We start from the raw sequence: 20,718 nt of genomic DNA on the forward strand, positions 1-20,718 counted from the left end.
ACTGACTCCAGATCAGTCAAACTGAGTTTCAGACAGACGTATCTCTGACTCATTATGGTGCTAATATATCAGCATAGGCCTACGCCACCTCTCATTTCTGGTGATATTCACTTATGATATTTTCTGGAGAAATTGTGAGAAAAGTCGGTCAATAATAGGGAGGTATTAGAGAACAGATAGGAACACCTCATGTTAGATTTGTTTTGCAGATTAATATTGTCAAAACTATCCAACAATGATAATGTTATGGATCACTGAGAAGTGAACAGAAGAGTCTGTTGAGTTTATAAAATAAACTGTTGTGGGTTGACATGAAAGACTCCTCGCCTCATCCTTTACACAGCCTATGCAGCCCTGTGTTAAAGTTACCTCTTCATTTCACTGCCAGAGAATAGATAACATATTTTTATGTTGAGTTGAAAATGTTTTTCAGTAGTGATTAAACTTGTTATCACCATGTTATTACTGTATTGTTCATCATGTACTGTAACATCATGTTTAGCACCACAGCGGTTAAAACGATGTGTTTTCATCTGAACAGGATCAGTACCGCTTCTGCTACGACCTTGCTCTGGAGTTCATTGAGACCTCTTAACCAAGATGACGGGACGGAACAGAACTCTGGATCTTGGCAACCATTCCATCGCTACAGATTGGGTGGAGGCGGACATCATTAACTAAGCCCATACAGACTGCAATAGATGGTTTGGGATTTTTTTGAGAAATCTTTAATGTTTGTAGTTGTACTGGGAGTATGATGTGAGTGGTTTGTAAATGTCTCCATTGTACAGTACTTCACCGTATTCAGTGCCACAGAAACAAGTGTCGGCCACTAGGCCACATTTGCTTCAATGTCTTTTGCAGATTTAGTTATTTTTATGTGCAGCCATTGTAGAAAGGGTAACACTAATGCCAAGGTGTTGCATGCAAAAAAAGCAAACTTTTTTTTTTCTTCTATATTATCAGCATTATTGTCAACGAACAATATATATCTATAGAAGTCCATCACAAATGTGAAAGAAAAAATACTGCGCTCTATACATGAATAGAAGTGCTAACGTGACATTGGCTTAGTAATGTTTGTATCGTGCTCTGATGGCTGACTCATTTTGGTTTTATTTTGTAGCAAATCTTAATCATAAGCCAAAGACTTATGTAAATATGTCTATATGGATAAAGCATATTGTTTGTATTTATTGTTTACTTGTATTATTTTTTGAAAGCTAAAACAATCATCTTCATTCCATTTTTACCTAGCTATGACTTTAAACCGTAAACATTTATTGTTGTTTTTAAGTATTAGGATCAATTTCAGTAGTTTATCGTTTTCAACTTTTTCTTATCCTCTATGTGATGTTAGTGGTTTATTTGTGTAAAATAATGCTTGTGAATTCTACCCATGCAGATAGAATATCAGAAGGTCATGTGGTGACTATAAAATAGTTATATTTTTTTCTGATGATCTCTCAACCTGCAATGGTATTTTGGAAAAACAAAAGGAACGTGGCGGAGAAAAAAACGGGAATTGTAATCAGTATTAGATACAGCTTATTAGGATGTAAGCCAACGCAGCAGAGGCAGGTGTGCGGCCAGCCATACTGATGTGGGACATGGGTGGACCTCCTGGAGAAAAGGAAGCAAGTCATTATCATGTGGAGTTTAGTCATGTTTCATACATTCTTTTGTCTGTAACTGTTGGCTTATTGGCTGTAATAAAAAATGTAAAATCTTTTAATAAAATGTCATTGTGTAAGACATCATTAGTATCATTACAGGTGAGATGGTGTTTAGTTTCGTCATATGTGTGATATGTTAGCTGTTCACAAACTATTCACTTTATTTTAATCTGATCACTACATATTAGATACAAGACACTGTGCTGTTTTTTGTGTTGTCAGTTCCACTCTAATCCAGTGCTTTGCAGAACTGCAAGTCACTAAACAATTACAAGTGTCATTTTCTGGTGTGATGTGAATCATAGGTATTGTGACTGATATATCATTGTTCTGTGGCGTTGTTCTCATAGCTACTTAGTGAGTTGTGGTTAGTTGTCTCTGGTTTCCGGCTGCAGTGTGTGTGCTCCTGTAACGCCCGCTGCAGCCCTAGTGACTCATAGATGGCTGCTCTCTCTCTGTGTCACTGAGTTGCGTTGTTCACTGTAAGGTATAGAAAGAGCCTTCATACTAAAATATAAGCACTGACACTTAGGTTATACCAAAACCTTTTGCTGATCCATGGAGAAGATGGCATCTCCTCTCTAGGTTTCCTTTAGTGTATACATAGTCTGGGTCACCCAGAGTCCAAATGGAAAGGATGGCTATGACATTGGAAAAGTTCACCCGCTCTCTTGATGCCAAGTCTCTCCCTAGAGTACTGCAGATACAATCTGGATATTATTTCCAAGGTAAGACTGAAGAAGCCCTAATTTAAGTCCTTATTCAATGGACTGGAATATAATATAATTTGAGTTTAAAGTAACGGCTCATGGCTATGCAGTATTTTACTATACAATTATATAAACATTAGGTATTTCACGTTACAAAATTCAACATATAACTGATGTTGATTATTATTTTTAACTGGAGCTTTGAAAAAATATTGTTTGGTAAAATGTATACATTTTCATGAATAATAATTTATAAATGTTTAAATGAATTATTCATGCATAGTAATTATAGAGTTACCACCCTTTACTTATGTTCTTACTTACTTGGATCTGTTAGTCTACAATGAGAATAGACCATCGACGACTGTACTTAGGTCCATTCACTGCCAAAAGAATAGATCCATTGAAATGTCTTTCTACCAGGTTCTGTGTATGAGCTGTTTGGAAGAGAGTGGAGTTTCTCCTATGGAGAGCTCCTGAAGATCATTGGGATCAGTGTCACCAGACTCATTGTGGAACTTCAATCTGAGGGTTCCAAATCTATGACAGTAGATCTATCTCTCGACTACCCAGGTGAGTCCCGAAACATCTAAACTGTACCTTGAACATGAAATCTAAATGTTTTGTTGTCAAATTGTACCTTTATAAAAACTTATGTGGATTGATATATTCAGATTTAAATGCTTTAATAATTGTTTTAATTCTTGTCCTTTACCATTTAATTTTTTTATTTTTATTTAACCTTTATTTAACAATGAAGGGCTCATTGAGATTTGAAATCTCTTTTTCAAGAGCGTCCTGGCCAAGATAGGCAGCACCAAGTCATTACACAATTACAGACAGACAACATGAAAAACTACAAGTAATCTAGTAAAAACCATAGAATTCACAAGAGTATAACAAAATCATGAAACAGCAAATTAAAAACATTGACAGGTCAGGAAATCAGTCTCAAAATTCTTCATCAGTGATTTAAAAACACAATGGGGACAAGTTCTTCCAGTTTAAAAGTATTTTGTAAGGCGTTCCAAGCCGATGGCGCGGAGTACATAAAATCCCTTTTACCAAATTCAGTTCGGACATTTGGAACAGGTAGCAGGATAAAGTCCTGCGAACGAAGAGAGTACCAACACATTACCATGTACTGCAGTTTACATTATACATGTAAATGTCCAAACCTCTCTCTCGCGTTAGAAAGGGACCCTATCAACATGTGTTTTTGTGCATTGTACCAATAAATACAATAAATACAATGTCATATATTGCTTTGCCTGCCTGTATTTTCAGGCCTTTTCAGGATCGTGGCCGACAAGAGGCCATACGCCAGTATACAGGAGATTGTTGATTCAGTGTGTATCAGCCCTGAGTGCCTGGGCCAGCCAGAGTTCCGCTGCCCTGAGGAACTACAGCTGGCTGAGGGGACCATCCAGGCTGAGGAGAGCTTCAGACTCACTGCTCTTAGGACGAAGCACGGAGACAGCCATGTTGACTGTGAGGTCACGCGGAAAGACTCCAAGCACATCTTCACTGTGAAGCTCTCGCACACTGGGGAGTTCTATGAGTGTGCCGACGACCAGTTCTACACCCTCAGGGAGCTGGTGGAATGGAAAATGCCCAAAGGAAGGAAAAGGACAGTGACTTGGGCCAAGTCTTTGCCGTCAAAGGAGAAGTGTGCATCTAAGTTGCCAGAGGACTACAGTGGAGAGCTGGTTCTCACACCTGTCTACGAGCTCCAGACGGTGTCCAAGTGTGAGTGTCAAACAGCCCATTAATATTCTCACTTTACGTCAATGTTATGTCGAATGAAGAACATGATCAAATAAAGTCACACAATGATACTCTGTATTTTTCATGTTATAATGACATTTTTCTTATCTCGATTTATTTAAAGAGAACAAATTGTAATACTGACAACTAATGAACATGACAACTACAGTACACTGGTCTTGGGCCATTAACATTTGGTTTCAGAAGCACAGACATGAAAATAGAGGTTGTTTTGAAGTGTAGTACTCATCGTTCTGGTCAGTGAATCACAATTAATTTTTACTTTGTAGAACACCAAAAAAAATGATAAACTTTTCAAGCCAGCAGTTAAACAGATGTACTAACGTCAGACCTTCAGAGATAAATTATCTGATTTAAAAAATATACAATACATTATGTATTTATTTTTGGCAAAACATTTTTTATAAGAAATATCTTAAATTAGAATATTTAGCCTATAGTAGACCATCCTCACTTGTGCTGGAATACTAAACAGAAATAATCTAATTTCTGTTCACAGTTGGGAAGAATGTTGTTTTCATCCCATCTACCCTTGACGTTGAGGTGTTGGACGTAACCGAGGAGAGTGACGGTGCCTGTTTCATGCAGCCTCTGTCACTCCGTGATGTCTTTGCCAAGCCGAGCGAGGTCTTCCCGTTCAGGGCTGAGATCATAGAGCCACCATCACAAGTTCAGGACGAATTGGGTTTCCTGACGTCCTCTAAGCAAGTCATTGTCCACGGTGCCTACCAGACCAAGAGGATCCTAGCGTCTGAGATCCGCAGCGAGGCCCAAAGACGCTTCCTCATCCCAGTGTCTTACAACGGCAGGTTCAAGCGCAGGCCCCGGATGTTCCCCACAGCATATGACCTAGAGGTAGCCAAGAGTGACATGGAGCAGCTCCACGTGGTGGCTACCAGGGCCTTTGAAGCCGACTGTGAGGGGCTGTCCTCAGTACTGGTGGGAGACCAGTACCTGGTCCACAAAAGGGAGACCAGCGAGGTGATCTACGGAGGCAGGAGAAAGACGGTGGAGGCCCTGGCCTGTGAGAAGATGGTGGGGAAGAAGTACGAGGCCGTGCTGATCCCCATGTGTCTGGACGGCGGCTTTGTGGAGGTGGTCCACGACAAGAAGCAGTACATGCTCTCAGAAGTCTGCAACAGGTTCTCCCTGCCCTTCAACGTCAAGGTGTCTATGAGGGACCTCTCAGTGAAGGAGGACCTCCTGGCTGGGGCCACAGGGCTGCAGCTGGAGGAGGAGATCACTGACCCCTACCTTCTTGTCTCCCCCCCGGACCTGGCCCAGTGCTGGGAGGTGCCTGTCAACCGCATCAACATGACCCTGCAGCTCCTACAGCAGTGGAGCGGCCCAGAGCCAACCCAGGGCCAGGCTGTCTGCTCGGCTGTGGAGGAGATAGGAGAGGACTGCTATTTCACCCTGAGGAGGTACGTCAACTCCAGCGTGCTGCCTCCCCCTCGACCACCCAAGAGACATCAACAGCCCTCAGAAGACACATTGAAACTGCAACCTCCCAGGCCAAAAAAGCCAGACCCCCCCTCTCCAAAGGTGAGTCAATCATCCATTATATTTTATGCATTAATAAATAATAAAATATATATATAACACAACATTAGCTATCAGATTTATTTAAATAAAAAGTTATATTCAATTGATTACTGTACTAATGATTTGTGTTATTATATTGAAGAGCCCACATATAGCCAAACCAGCTATGCCTAGCCCTAGTTCATCTGATTGTGCAGAACAGAGCACCTCTATACCAAGAAATGAAACGTCCAACACAAGTCTGGTGGCAGTGCCTAAACCAGGCCCACAAAAAGGTTTGTCTATGTTTCTATATTCCATCAAAATAGTTTTGTTAATTTTATGTCATTCAACATGCTGGAGGGATAGTCGTATGAAATATTACAGCAGACTATTTTGCAACTAAACTTTATTCTCAACTGTCAATATCCTTCTGAGACCCCCTACCCCAAAAAAGTTGGAGATTTTATGAAAAAAGAACATGTTACCAATATTTTTTGTTGTTGTTATTTATCTATTATTGTAAGTGCAAAATTGTCCTCTGTAGTGGTCATTAGGACGTAAATATATATATATAAAAAAAAACATCAGTCAATGGGTACAGTAGGTGAAAAACATAGTTACAGTATCCGGGTGTCCACTACAAAGGACATATCTTGAGAAGCTCTTATTTAACTATTATATCATGTGAAAAAAGAATTACATAGTCCTGACAACTTACTTAACTATTCCTGATGTATTCACTTAAAAGAAACAATTTGAGTATCAAATTTCCATCAAATGTGCACATTTTTGCTGCAGCCATTTTTATAAGAACCAGGAAGATAAAGTTGTCAAGGTCACACGTGATATCATTGAAAAGCCCAGAATGTCCTGTCAAAGGGACATTACTTATAAGGCCTCAGAAATACGGACCAAGAACTGATCCACTAGAGAGGACAGAAATGAATTGCTGGACCTCAGGAGGAAAAAAATACTTATAGATTTATAATATATTTATCTCTCTGTCAAAATCTTGACTTTGATTCTTATGTCTTGCTGTGTTTATGTTCTCTCCCCAGCCATCGTTGAAGAAAACAGTCCTCACAATACAATTGAACAGGATAATGAATCCACTCATGATTATGAATACATTGATGAGGATGAACTTGACAGCATCAGGAGAAAATTTAATGACCAAAGTATTCACAGAATAGACAAGAAGAAATCAGCAAACACATATGCCATGCAGACTGCAAAACAGGTTTAGTATAGAAGGGAATGATTGGTTTTAATGACTATCTAATACATATCTATCCCAAGCTCAAAGTTTACCCCCATATTGTTTAAGTGTAAAGATCAATACAAATGTTGGCATGTGAGATATACTGTACAGTGTCTTCAGAAAGTATTCACTCTTTTTCCACATTTTGTTGTGTTACAAAGTGGTGTTAAAATGCATTTCATTGTCACTTTTTTGTCAGCGATCTACACAAAATACTCTGTCAAAATGGAAGAACAATTCTAACATTTGTAAAAGATTATGATAAATAAAACACTAATATTTCTTGATTAGATAAGTATTCAACCCCCTGAGTCAATACATGTTAGAATCACCTTTCTGGTTAAGTCTAAGAGCTTTCCACACATGGATTGTGCAACATTTTCCCATTATTCTTTTCAAAATACTTCAAGCTCTGTCAAATTGGTTATTGATAATTGCTAGACAACCATTTGCAGGTCTTGCCATAGATTTTCAAGCAGATTTAAATTGAAACTGTAACTTGGCCATGGAACATTCACTGTCTTCTTGGTATGCAATTCCAGTGTATATGTGGCCTTGTTTTAGTTTATTGTCCTGCTAAAAGGTGAATTCATCTGCCAGTGTCTGGTGGAAAGCAGACTAAACCAGGATTTCCTCTAGGATTTTGTCTGTGCTTAGCTCCTTTCCATTTATTTTTATCTGTAAAAACTCCCCTGTCTTTAACGATTACAAGCATACCCATAACAGGATGCACCCACCACTATGCTTGAAAATGCAGAGAGTGGTACTCAGTAATGTGTTGTATTGGATTTGCCTGAAACATAACACTTTGTATTCAGGACAAAAAGTGAATTGCTTTGCAACATTTTCTGCTGTTTTACTTTAGGGCCTTGTTGCAAACATGATGCATGTTTTGGAATATTTTTTATTCTGTACAGGCTTCCTTCTTTTCAATCTGTCAGTTAGGGTAGTATAGTAGAGTACCTACAGTGTTGTTGATCCATGTTCAAAGGGATATTCAATGTAATTTTTAAATTATTATGTTTTTTTTACCAATAGGTGCCCTTTGCGAGGCATTGGAAAACCTATCCGGTCTTTGTGGTTGAAATTCACTGCTCGACTGAGGGACCTTACAGATAATTGTATGTGTGGGGTACAGAGATGAGGTAGTCATTCAAAAATCATGTTAAGCACTATTATTGCACACATAGTGAGTCTATGTAACTTATTATCTGACTTGTTAAGCAAATGTTTATTCCTGAACTTATTTAGGCTTGCCATAACAAAGGGGTTGAATACTTATTACTTTTGTGAAAATGTCTAAAAGCATGATTCCACTTTGACATTATGGGGTGTTGTGTGTAGGCCAGTGAATTTTTTTTATACATTTAATTCATTTTAAATTCTGGCTGTAACACAACAAAATGTAGAAAAAGTCAAGTGGTGTGAATACTTTCTGAAGGCACTGTAATGTTCATATTTCAAGCAAAATGTATTGATATGTACTATTATGCTCTTTATACTGAGCCACTCTTCCATTTAAATGTGTTATTATATTCATGATACAAGAAATAAATGGTTTGTACATTAATCAACAAGGACATTTGCCTACTTTGGAAAATGTATTATTACAAAAACACAGGATGTGTAAATACTACTGTGTGAAATGTGTTCAGAAACATTTAACAATGAATCATTATGAATGGCATCTGATGCTAAATTTGGGACAGGTTGAAACTGAGCTAGTTGGAGTGTCGGACTGATTTGCTGAGTCCTCAGCAGCTGCGTGTCATCTCTTTGAGAATGGAGACGAAGGTGGAAGCAGCAAACTTAGGGTCATGGACCAGATCCTGTAGGAGCTCCCGGCCCTTCTCCCGAGCCTTGTCAGAGCACATGGCCGAGCGCCACATCCTCACCAGAGAACCCACTGTCATAAGGAAAACAACAGGAAAATGTGTAAGGATGTGACGTAACCTGTTGCAAGTGATGTGTTACTGTAGATTTCTCAATTGAAATACACTTCATACATTTCACCACTAGAGGGAGACTACAGACTACATCAGGGTTCTCCAATCCTGTCTCCTGTTGGTTTTCGCTCTAACCCCATTTGTAACTAACCTGTTTCAGCTTTTCAACCAGCTAATTAGTAGAATGAAGTGTGCTAGATAGGGTTGGAGCGAAAACCTACAGGATGGTATCTCTCCAGGAGCGGGATTGGAGAGCCCTGGACTACATTGTCACAGACTAGCATCTGTCTACCATCTCAATTTGACTCTGAAATTTATATTTCACTCTACTTTTCATACAAGCAAAAAATATCATTATATTTTCTGAATATTTGTCTTGGGAGACTAAAAGTACTCACTCAGAATCCTGTTCATTCTGGTCATCCAGCCGAAGATGTAGAGGGTGTGGTTCTCCTCCTTGCTGAGGTCAGCTATGTTAGGGGCGCTATCCCCCTCCTGAAGCACCCTGCTTGGCAGAGGGCTCATGAACAGCACAGAGTTATTCAGGTTGGACTGGAAGTATGTTGCTGCTACGTAGTCTGCAGAGTTCATCCAGTTTTTGGCGAATGAAACCTCTGGGCTGGAATAGTAGCTCATCCTATAAAGTTCAAAGGTTTGATTTGGACATACAGTAAGGATTCAATTGTGACTCAAAGTGATTGCATCCAATAATGTTGTTATTTTGTTAGATTGAGGCAAAAGCTGATTGGAGGACAGAGCATACAGTTTCAACTGAGAGTCATGTGTTTAAATGAAACAAAAAATGAGTTGTCAGAGTTCCAACAATGAAGGAAGACAAACAGCACATTGACAGCTGGTGATGACCTGCAGAATGATACTGTATGTTAATACTCACTTTGCCTTGCAGCTGATTAAGGCAGTATTCAAAGAGAGATGTTGACCTGCCCAATAGACACCCAGAATCTGGTCTCTTTTCTCAAAGTCAGAAATCTCAGATGCACTCACGTCTTTCAGAGTCTAGAATTGAATGGTAGCATATTAAAAACCAAGACCAACAAGTAATTCTATGCAATCACCAATGAGTCACTTATGAATAGTGACTTACACAACTAAAGGAACATACAGATTTAGCCTTCTATGGCAAAAGGGAAAATGCCTCCTATTGGGGAAAAGTAGACGCTCATTAAATACCTGGAAGAATTCTTCCCACTTGGCCATAAGGTCTGGGTACTTAGTAGAGCAGTCTATGTAGGAGCTGCAGTAGTCTCCAGCTGCCTCAGCTGGTTCCTGTACCTGGACCTGAATGAGACCATCTCCAATCACATCTTTCTGCACAGCAGCCAGGAAGGTGATCACTGAAAGGTAGTAGTTCACACCTGAACAGACAGAGACAGAGCTTACTAATAGTATTTTATTGACAAGCTGTGAATGTTAAAGGCCTAGTGCGCTCAGAATCAATTTTTTTGTATTATATTGTACAACAGCTGATGAAACTAACACTGTAAAAGTGTGAATAAAAAGTGTTATTTCCTGATAGTTGCTCGTTGAAAGTACAATCTACACAGGACCTCCTAATCAGCAGGTTTGCATGTGCGGGAGTGTCAACTTTCCATGGTAACATCACCAAGCGGTAAATTGGTTAATAGACCTACAGTATAGCAAAAAGAGTTCCAGGCGTCTCTGCCAATAACAGCTAGTTTTCATGGTTACTCAGACCTCTGCTAGACAGTCCTAGCAATTGCTTTTGCATCTTTTTGACGATTTTAACGGAAAAATATTACAGTAAGGTACTTAATTGTTACCCAGAAATGATTTGATATTGATATAAAAAAATGGCTGCATTGGACCTTTAACTGCACATGTAGGGCCACACACATGGCCTGCATGGTTCAATATGTGTAACACTACTGTACTTACAGGCCCACCAGCTATTAGCGGAAATGCACATGGGATCTCCTTCCTTTCCACATGTTGTCGTGCCAGTAGGGTCAACCAACCGCCCTATAGGAACAGAAGCGCATCCGGTCACATCCTCGTTTGCTTTTAATTTCCACATGAAAACCTTTAGGAAACGTATTCACTCCTGCCCCAGAACAAAGTCAACATGATTGGTGTACTGTAAGCACCACAAAAAGAATGTGCATATAGTGTTTACATAAATGTGCATGTACATTTACATTTAAGTCATTTAGCAGATGCGCTTATCCAGAGCGACTTACAAATTGGTGCATTCACCTTATGATATCCAGTGGAACAACCACTTTACAATAGTGCATCTAAATCTTTTAAGGGGGGGGGGTTAGAAGGATTACTTTATCCTATCCCAGGTATTCCTTAAAGAGGTGGGGTTTCAGGTGTCTCCGGAAGGTGGTGATTGACTCCGCTGTCCTGGCGTCGTGAGGGAGCTTGTTCCACCATTGGGGTGCCAGAGCAACGAACAGTTTGGACTGGGCTGAGCGGGAACCGTGCTTCCTCAGAGGTAGGGGGGCCAGCAGGCCAGAGGTGGATGAACGCACTGCCCTTGTTTGGGTGTAGGGCCTGATCAGAGCCTGAAGGTATGGAGGTGCCGTTCCCCTCACAGCTCCGTAGGCAAGCACCATGGACTTGTAGCGGATGCGAGCTTCAACTGGAAGCCAGTGGAGAGAGCGGAGGAGCGGGGTGACGTGAGAGAACTTGGGAAGGTTGAACACCAGACGGGCTGCGGCGTTCTGGATGAGTTGTAGGTGTACAGTGGCACCCTTGATAAAGATGAGCAATATTGACTGTATGAAATAAATAATTAAAATGCTGAGAAATGAATGGTAAATAATGTATTGTGTAATTTATAATAAAAGTGACTCCAAAATAAGAATAGAATATGTTTCTGAGCACTTCTACATGCGGATGCTACCATGACGATGGATAATCCTGAATGAATCGTGAATAATGATGAGTGAGAAAGTTAGAGGCACAAAGATCATACCCCCAAGACATGATGACTTCTCACCATTACCAATAACAGGGGAGGTTAGCATGTTATATCATACCCCCAAAACATGATGACTTCTCACCATTACCAATAACAGGGGAGGTTAGCATGTTATATCATACCCCCAAGACATGATGACTTCTCACCATTACCAATAACAGGGGAGGTTAGCATGTCTTCGGGGTATGATCATTCACCCAAATACAAAAAAAATTGACATCTTTATTTACCAGGATCTTAAGGGTGTCAGTAATTTTGACCCATACCTTTTTGAGAGAAGAAAGTATTACTTGTTAAACATATCTTTCTTTGAGCAATTGCATTGGTATAAATAATATCATTTCCCAATATTTTTGAGCATACAATATAGCTCAGTATTTGAATTATTTATTTTATACAGTCATTATTGCTCATCTATATCAAGGGTGTCAATCATTTCATACTCCACTGTACTTGGCTTTCCAAAGCTACTTAATGATTGCCCAACATACCTGATCTGAGTTTCCAGCCCATCTGCAGAGGCAGGCCCCAGAACAGACTGTCAGTCTTATTTGTTCCCATGGAGGCCATGTACTTGTCTGTGGATCCTACCAGTATCCTATACAGACTCATCCTCTGCAGGTAGTTCCAGGGGTTGATTGTGACCACGTTGTCCACCTGAGGCAGTTCCAACAGCTGGCTGGGTGCCTGGTCCCAGAGGATGGGGAGGCCATTTTCAGTGACCACTGCTGCGTTGGACCACAGGGCAACTAGTTGAAGCAGGGAGAGGGTCCAGATGCACTGCATGCTGGCGACCTTATTAACTGCACACCTAAATAAGTAACAGATCCCCCCTTTTGTACTGGACTGGGCAATGCACTTTGGACTTACAAAGCCACATGATAGAGAAGAGGTATCAGTGGGGGTAAATCCACTGTAATCACTATTTCTTATCATGCGGTTTTCTGTCCACTCTGTACTTTTGAAGAGCCATAGTACAGAAGTCAGAGAAACAACCAATCAATGTTCATAGACGGATAGAGACATCAGCCATCAGCAAACGTGATCTAAAGAGATGGAAGAGGCTTCATTCATTCATCAGTGATTGCATCATCATTATTCTAAAGGAGCATGGGCACGTTCCTCTGCCCAGGGGTTGCTGACGCATGCCTGATCTTACAACGCCTGGATAGGTATTTTAAGTATCAGCTAACCCCATATGCAATAGTGGGAAAACTACCCAATTTTCATACTTGAGTAAAAGTAAATGTACCTTAAGTATATTTAAAACCAAATACTTTTACTCAAGTAGTAATTTACTGGGTGACTTTCCCTTTTACTTGAGTCATTTTCTACTAAGTATCAAAAGTAAATGTAATTGCTAAAATATACTTAAGTATCACAAATAAAAGTATAACTCATTTTAAATTCTTTATATTAAGCAAACCAGAGGACACAATTTTCTTGTTTTTTTATTTACGGACAGCAAGTGGCACACTCCAACACTCAGACATCATGTACAAACAAAGATTCGCCAGATTAGCGGCAGTAGGGATGACCAGAGATGTTCTCTTGATAAGTGCATGAATTGGACCATTTTCCTGTCCTGCTAAGCATTCAAAATGTAACGAGTACGTTTGGGTGTCAGGGAAAATGTATGGAGTAAAATTTTAGCAACCAGGAAATGGCGAAGCGATTGCTGCATAGTGCATCTTTAAGTACTTTACACCACTGATCATATGTTATAGCATTCTGTCAGTCAATGACACAGTTGATGACATGGCAGCCAACCATTGGTTGATGCATGCAATGTCAGAGCAGGGGAACGCGACCATTGTCTATACCTGGCTTGCCATTGTCGACCCTGCCCCAAACTTGGTCACTGTCACTAGCCGGCTACAACCCGGTTACTCAACACTGCACCTTAGAGGCTGCTGCCCTATGTATATAGACATGGAATCACTGGTCATTTTAATAATGTTTACATACTGTTTTACATATGTATATACTGTATTCTACTGTATTTTAGTCAATGCCACTCCGACATTGCTCGTCCTAATATTTATAGTATATATTTCTTAATTTAAAAAAATGTACTCTGAGATTTTTGTGTATTGTTGTGAATTGTTAGATACTACTGCACTGTTGGAGCTAGGAACACAAGCATTTCGCAATAACATCTGCAATAACATCTGCAATAACATCTGCTAAACATGTGTATGTGACCAATACAACGTCACCGGACGTGCTACCTGTCCCAGACCTGCTGTTTTCAACTCTCTAGAGACAGCAGGAGCGGTAGAGATACTCTCAAAGATCAGCTATGAAAAAGCCAACTGACACTTATTCTTGTGTTACTGACTTGTTGCACCCTCGACAACTACTATGATTATTATTATTTGACCATGCTGGTAATTTATGAACATTTGAACATCTAGGCCATGTGCTGTTATAATCTCCACCCGGCACAGCCAGAAGAGGACTGGCCACCCCTCATAGCCTGGTTCCTCTCTAGGTTTCTTCCTAGGTTTTGGCCTTTCTAGGGAGTTTTTCCTAGCCACCGTGCTTCTACACCTGCATTGCTTGCTGTTTGGGGTTTTAGACTGGGTTTCTGTACAGCACTTTGAGATATCAGCTGATGTAAGAAGGGCTATATAAATACATTTGATTTGATTTGAGTTTTACTCCCCTGTGTGATTCCCGTTTGTTAATGTTTGTCTCTGTTTACTTTGCAATGTTTTCCAAGGTCAGCCAACAGTAGACTAGGCTAAGATAAATGTGAGGGTAGACACTGTTGTCTCTAGGATGAGCTGAGCCAAACTCTGTCCTGCATGTGGCCGTGAGGTTCCCAGAGTGAACTTGCTGTGCTGCTGTTAAATGTGTGTGCAACATATACATACATATAATTGTGGATGATGTGCTGCCTGACCCTAAAAGATGGAGCTAGAACATTTAGTTAACAGGGAATCACTCTGTTATGTTGGGCAAATCAAGTGTAGATTAATAACATTGTTGATTAACCATAGAACACATATAACTTTATTTATTCAGTGATGCAATATACACAAAGTTGTCCAAACAACTTTAAAAAAGCCTGTGGGAAGGATCAGCTTCAAGAGCAAAACTAGATGTTTGTTCATTCAACTGTGTTGTATGAAACGTGGCTAATGCACCTGGTTGTCTAAACAGACAGTTAGACATCTGGCTGTGTTAGGAGTTAATGAGCCCCCTGGTTGGGAAGGTGTGAACATCATGACTGGTGAGGGCCAGAGGTAGAGTTTACCATTGGAGAAACTGCACACAGGGACTGACATAATGAGTGGCCTCAAGTTAACAGTCTCTAATTTCACACTTTCTATTGCATCACACCATTACATATGTCTTTGAATAACAAACACATATTTGGGGGTACTAACCTGACATAGCAATTGTTTTAAGATGGTCATACCATGGATCATTTAGATATTTGATTTTGAATACTAGGTTTTGAATTTTATTTAAAAAATTACATAAAAAATTATTTGATAATGTATTGAATTTGGCCTTTACTGCTATAGCCCATAGAAACGCATTCAATAACACTATCAAAAATGGCAAAAAAGACAGTCAAAACAAATTAATAAGGAACAAGGTTTTGAAGTATCTGTCCTATATCTAGGAGATATAAGAACGCTCAGGATATATTTCTGTTTTTTTGGACACATATTTAACCCCTTATTTTAGTTCACACAAAACTACCTCCATACTTCCATTCATTTGTATGGGTTACATCCAGACGAGTCCCGTGAAACTTGTGGGGGTCTTAGAGCAAAACGGAGAACAGAATCATGTTCGTGAGAGTCTCCCCTTCTCACAAAAACACTACATACATTTTCGTGAGAAGAACGGTTTTCGGGTCGTCTCATGGTCTGACAAACACAGCTATAGAACCTTCCAGAAGGACAACTGTCTCTGCAGCACTCCACCAATCAGGCCTTTATGGTACAGTAGAGTGACCAGACGGAAGCCACTCCTCAGTAAAAGGCACATGACGGCCTGCTTTGAGTTTGCCAAAAGTCACCTAAAGATTCTCAGACCATGAGAAACAAGATTGTCTGGTCTGATGGAACCAAGATGGAACTCTTTGGCCTGAATGCCAAGCGTCACGTCTAGAGAAAAACTGACACCTTCCCTATGGTGAAGCATCCCTATGGTGAAGCACGACATCAGCGATGTCATTTACAAAATAGCCTCCAACACTCTACTCAGCAAACTGGATGCAGTCTATCACAGTGCCATCCATTTTGTCACCAAAGCCCCATATACCACCCACCACTGCGACCTGTATGCTCTCGTCGGCTGGCCCTCGCTACATATTTGTCGCCAAACCCACTGGTTCCAGGTCATCTATAACTCTTTGCTAGGTATAGCTCCGCCTTATCTCAGCTCACTGGTCACCATAGCAACACCCACCCGTAGCACGCGCTCCAGCAGGTATATCTCACTGGTCATCCCCAAAGCCAACACCTACTTTGGCCGCCTTTCTTCCAGTTCTCTGCTGCCAATGACTGGAACGAATTGCAAAAATCACTGAAGTTGGAGACTTATATCTCCCTCACTAACTTTAAGCATCAGCTGTCTGAGCAGTTTACCGATCGCTGCAGCTGTACACAGCCCATCTGTAAATAGCCCATCCAACTACCTACCTCATCCCCATATTGTTTTTATTAACTTTTTTTGCTCTTTTGCACACCAGTATTTCTACTTGCACATCATCATCTGCACATCTATCACTCCAGTGTTAATTTGCTAAATTGTAATTACTTCGATACTATGGCCTATTTATTGCCTTACCTCCTTACTACATTTGCACACACTGTATATAGATTTTCTATTGTGTTATTGACTGTACGTTTGTTTATCCCATGTGTAATTCTTTTTTGTTGTTTTTTGTCGCACTGCTTTGCTTTATCTTGGCCAGGTCACAGTTGTAAATGAGAACTTGTCCTCAACTGGCCTACCTGGTTAAATAAAGGTGAAATAAAAAATAAAGAAAAAATTGTGGTGGCAGCATCATGTTGTGGGGATGTTTTTCAATGACAGGGACTGGGAGACTAACGCCCTGGCCATAGAGAGGGGTTTTTTGTTCTTTATTTTGGTTAGGCCAGGGTGTTACATTGGGTGGGCGTTCTATGTTCTGTTTCTATGTGTTTGTATTTCTTTGTTTTGGGCCGTGTGTGGCTCCCAAATCAGGCACAGCTGTAGTTCGTGGCTGTTGATTGGGAGTCACACATAAGTGCATGTTTTTCCATTGGGGTTTTGTGGGTAATTGTTTCTGTTTAGTGTGTTTCACCTGACAGGACTGTGTTGGCTGTCAGTTCCTTGTTTTGTTTGAATAGTGTTACGGCAATAATTAAATATGTTGAACACTAACTCTGCTGCATTTTGGTCTTCTTCCGACGACAGCCCTTACAGAGACTAGTCAGGATCGAGGGAAATATGAACAGAGCAAAGTACAGAGAGATCCTTGATGAAAACCTGCTCCAGAGCATTCAGGACCTCGGACTGGGGCGAAGGTTCACCTTCCAGCAGGACAACAACCCTAAGCACACAGCCAAGACAATGCAGGAGAGGTTTCAGGACAAGTCTCCGAATGGCTAAGCAGTGATACTCCCCATCCAACCTGACAGAGCTTGAGAGGATCTGCAGAGAAGAATGGGCGAACCTCCCCAAATACAGGTGTGCCAATCTTGTAGCATCATACCCAAGAAGACTCAAGGCTGTAATCGCTGCCAAAGGTGCATCAACAAAGTACTGAGTAAAGGGTCTAAATACTTATGCAAATATAGTATTTAATTCGTTTTTATAAATTAGCAAACATTTCTTAAACCAGTTTTTGCTTTGTGTTTATGGGTTATTGTGTGTAGATTGATAAGGGACATTAAAAACAATATATATTTTTGAATAAAAATAAATAAAATTAGGAGAATGTCAAGGGGTCTGAACACTTTCCAAATGCACTGTACATAGTTAGACAATACACAAGGTACATTACACACATTTATCTAACCAACAGTATAACCTTTGCCACAAAAAATAACCTACAAAAAAACTTTGTGTCCATGATGAATGTTTCTTCTTTAGATTTTGAGTCATCTGATACAATTCCTAGTAACTCAAAAGGAATGAGCAATGATGTTCTGTGTATTCTGTGTAATCTACTACCACATCAGTAAATATAAATCATCCAGGCTCAAGGTGCATTTGGATCACCCATATTTGAAAGTAAACTAACTGATTGGATGGCCTTGTGGCCAATGAAATTGGCAATCATATCATATGACATAATCTCTCTGATCATTGACCTTATCATGTCTGTAAAATAGCAGCCTCTTCCCAGTCCCCATAGAGAACAATGCAGTGTTGTGATTTACTGTAGGGTCCACAGAAGAGTTCTGCTGGTATTATTGATAAAATTGCTTGCTTTACACAGGGAAGAACTAATTACTTCACATACAAACTTTAAAATTGGAATGATACTTTTCAAAGTTTGATCATCCTCAATGGTGCTGAGGTGAGTGGTTATATCACCACCTGCATGGCTGAGAGGTGGGGTAAGAAACACCATAAAAAGAAATCATACTTGTGTGCTGAATTGAACAAATCTGCATATTGATGAGTTGAATTGAAAATGTACTTTACCATCTTTTGTAATGGCAAAACACGTCCCCTTGGGTATTTCTGAAAATATTTTCCATGAATAAGCAAAAATAAAGTACATTTTAATACATTTTATTATGTAACACTCTACTGTGTGGATTTTTTTGAATTAACATGTCTGACCATAGCACCGCCTGGAGTTTGATACACGGCATTGGCACTTGGATTGAAACCAGTGCCATGTTCAGATGAAATGAAAATAGATATCTTTGGCCACACACACAAGTGGTGGGTTTGGCGTTGAAAAATAGAAGAATATGTAGAAAAGTATCTCATACATATTGTAAAATATGGTGGTGATAAAAAAAAACTTTTTGATTTAACTAGGCAGTTAAGTCAGTTAAGAACAAATTTTTATTTACAATGACAGCCTACCCTGGCCAAAACCTAAAGACACAGCCAATTGTGCGCCGCCCAATCACGACCAGTTGTGACACAGCCTGGAATTGAACCAGGGTCTGTAGTGATGGCTCTAGCACTGAGATGCAGAGCCTTAGACTGCTGCGCCACACGGGAGCCACACTTGTGAATCTTTGATGTTATTGGGCTATTTTGCTTCTGCTGGTCCTAAGGCCCTTGTTAAGGTCAATGGAATCATGAACTTAATAATAAGTACCACGACATTTTCGCCAAAAACCTGGTTGCCTCTGCCAGGGACACTTGGCCGCAAGCTTGCCAGCTTAGTGGAGTCTGCCCCCAGCACAGTCAGTGTAGTCAGCTCAGTTTTCCCCATTGAGACCGTGTCTGTGCATCGATCTAGATTGGGGCAAAACTAAACATGTCGGTGTTCGCTTTCGCAATCTCACTGGAATAAAGGCCTCCTCCATTCCTGCCATTTTTTAAAGATATTGTGATAATACCTCACATCTAAAAACAGAACTACTTAATGTTAGATCCCTCACTTCCAAGGCAGTCATAGTCAATGAACTAATCACTGATCATAACCTTGATGTGATTGGCCTGACTGAAACATGGCTTAAGCCTGATTCATTTACGGCATTAAATGAGGCCTCTCCTCCTAGTTACACTAGTGACCATATCCCTCACTCATCCCGCAAAGGTGGAGGTGTTGCTAACATTTATACAAAATATTTAAATGTATAAAAAAAAAAGGTTCTAGTCATGAAATATATTGTATAGCTTCTGTTTACAGGCCTCCCGGGCCATATACAGCGTTCCTCATTGAGTTCCCTGAATTCCTATCGGACCTTGTAGTCATGGCTAATAATATTCACATTTTTGGTGACTTGAATATTCACATGGAGAAGTCCACAGACCAAAAGTCTTTGGAGCCATCATTGACTCAGTGGGTTTTCTCCAACATGTCTCGGGACATAGACATTGGATCTAGTTTTGTCCCGTGGAATAGATATTGTAATCCTAGTCTATCAGACCACCATCTTATTATGTTTGCAATCGCAACAAGTGATTTGCTTAGACACCTACCAAGGATGATCAAAAGCTATGCAATGAATTCTCAGACAACCCAAAGATTCCTAGATGCCCTTCCAGACTCCCTCCATCAACCCAAGGATGTTGAAGTACAAAAATCAGCTAACCACCCAACCGAGGATCTAAACTTAACCTTGCATAATGCCCTACATGCAGTCGCACCGCTAAACCCCCCTGACCAAAATGTCACAAGAAACTAGCCCCCTGTAGAAAATACGCGAGCCCTGAAATGAGCTTTCAGAAAATTGGAATGGAAAGATGGCGCTCCACCAAACTGGAAGTCTTCCAACTAGTTTGCAGTATCGAAAAGCCCTCACTGCTGTTCGATCAGCCTACTTTTCTAACCTGATTGAGGAGAATAAAAACAATCCAACATGTATTTTTGATACTGATGCCAAGGTAACTAAAAAGCAGCATTTCCCAAGTGAGGATGGCCTTCACTTCAGCAGTGATGAATTCATGAACTTCTTTGATGAAAAGATCATCGAATCTCCCAATCCTCTCAAACATTTTAGAAAAAGGTGTTGCTCAGCAACTCACTGCCTTCCTGAAGACAAATAATACATACAAAATGCTCCAGTCTGGTTTTAGACCCCATCATAGTACTGAGATTACACTTGTGAAGGTGGTAAATTACCTTTTAATGGCATCAAACCAAGGCTCTGTGTCTGTTCTCGTGCTCGTAGACCTTGGTGCTGCTTTCGACACCATC

The 20,718-nt window shown here is 40.3% G+C and overlaps 3 protein-coding genes across 15 annotated transcripts in view; 2 read left to right on the plus strand and 1 right to left on the minus strand.

The window, feature by feature from the left end:
• LOC115174875 (receptor-type tyrosine-protein phosphatase kappa) overlaps positions 1-1,755 on the plus strand; it is a 193,910-nt gene extending 192,155 nt beyond the window's left edge. For 11 of the 13 annotated variants that reach the window (XM_029733853.1, XM_029733857.1, XM_029733859.1 and 8 more), the window contains one exon: positions 542-676. In XM_029733853.1, coding sequence (XP_029589713.1) covers positions 542-595 — 54 coding nt within the window. In that variant the 3' untranslated portion in view covers positions 596-676. Of the gene's footprint in view, positions 1-541 lie in introns of all 13 variants that reach the window. The other 2 variants (XM_029733852.1, XM_029733866.1) reach the window with 1 other exon arrangement.
• A 293-nt stretch (positions 1,756-2,048) lies between these two features.
• On the plus strand, positions 2,049-7,250 carry LOC115174876 (protein THEMIS). Its single transcript, XM_029733867.1, has 6 exons — positions 2,049-2,404; positions 2,810-2,959; positions 3,674-4,135; positions 4,674-5,719; positions 5,862-5,994; positions 6,760-7,250. The coding sequence occupies exons 1-6, from the start codon at positions 2,305-2,307 to the stop codon at positions 6,945-6,947; spliced, it is 2,079 nt and encodes a 692-aa protein (XP_029589727.1). The 5' UTR covers positions 2,049-2,304; the 3' UTR covers positions 6,948-7,250.
• Positions 7,251-8,391: 1,141 nt separating this feature from the next.
• On the minus strand, positions 8,392-12,693 carry LOC115174877 (protein LEG1 homolog). The gene is made up of 6 exons (XM_029733868.1): positions 12,368-12,693; positions 10,826-10,909; positions 10,100-10,284; positions 9,804-9,925; positions 9,307-9,545; positions 8,392-8,868 (listed from the first exon to the last, which is right to left on the minus strand). The coding sequence occupies exons 1-6, from the start codon at positions 12,660-12,662 to the stop codon at positions 8,717-8,719; spliced, it is 1,077 nt and encodes a 358-aa protein (XP_029589728.1). The 5' UTR covers positions 12,663-12,693; the 3' UTR covers positions 8,392-8,716.
• Positions 12,694-20,718: the final 8,025 nt, after the last annotated feature.

The sequence above is a fragment of the Salmo trutta genome, chromosome 35, assembly GCF_901001165.1.
Source record: "Salmo trutta chromosome 35, fSalTru1.1, whole genome shotgun sequence".
Taxonomy (NCBI): domain Eukaryota; kingdom Metazoa; phylum Chordata; class Actinopteri; order Salmoniformes; family Salmonidae; genus Salmo; species Salmo trutta.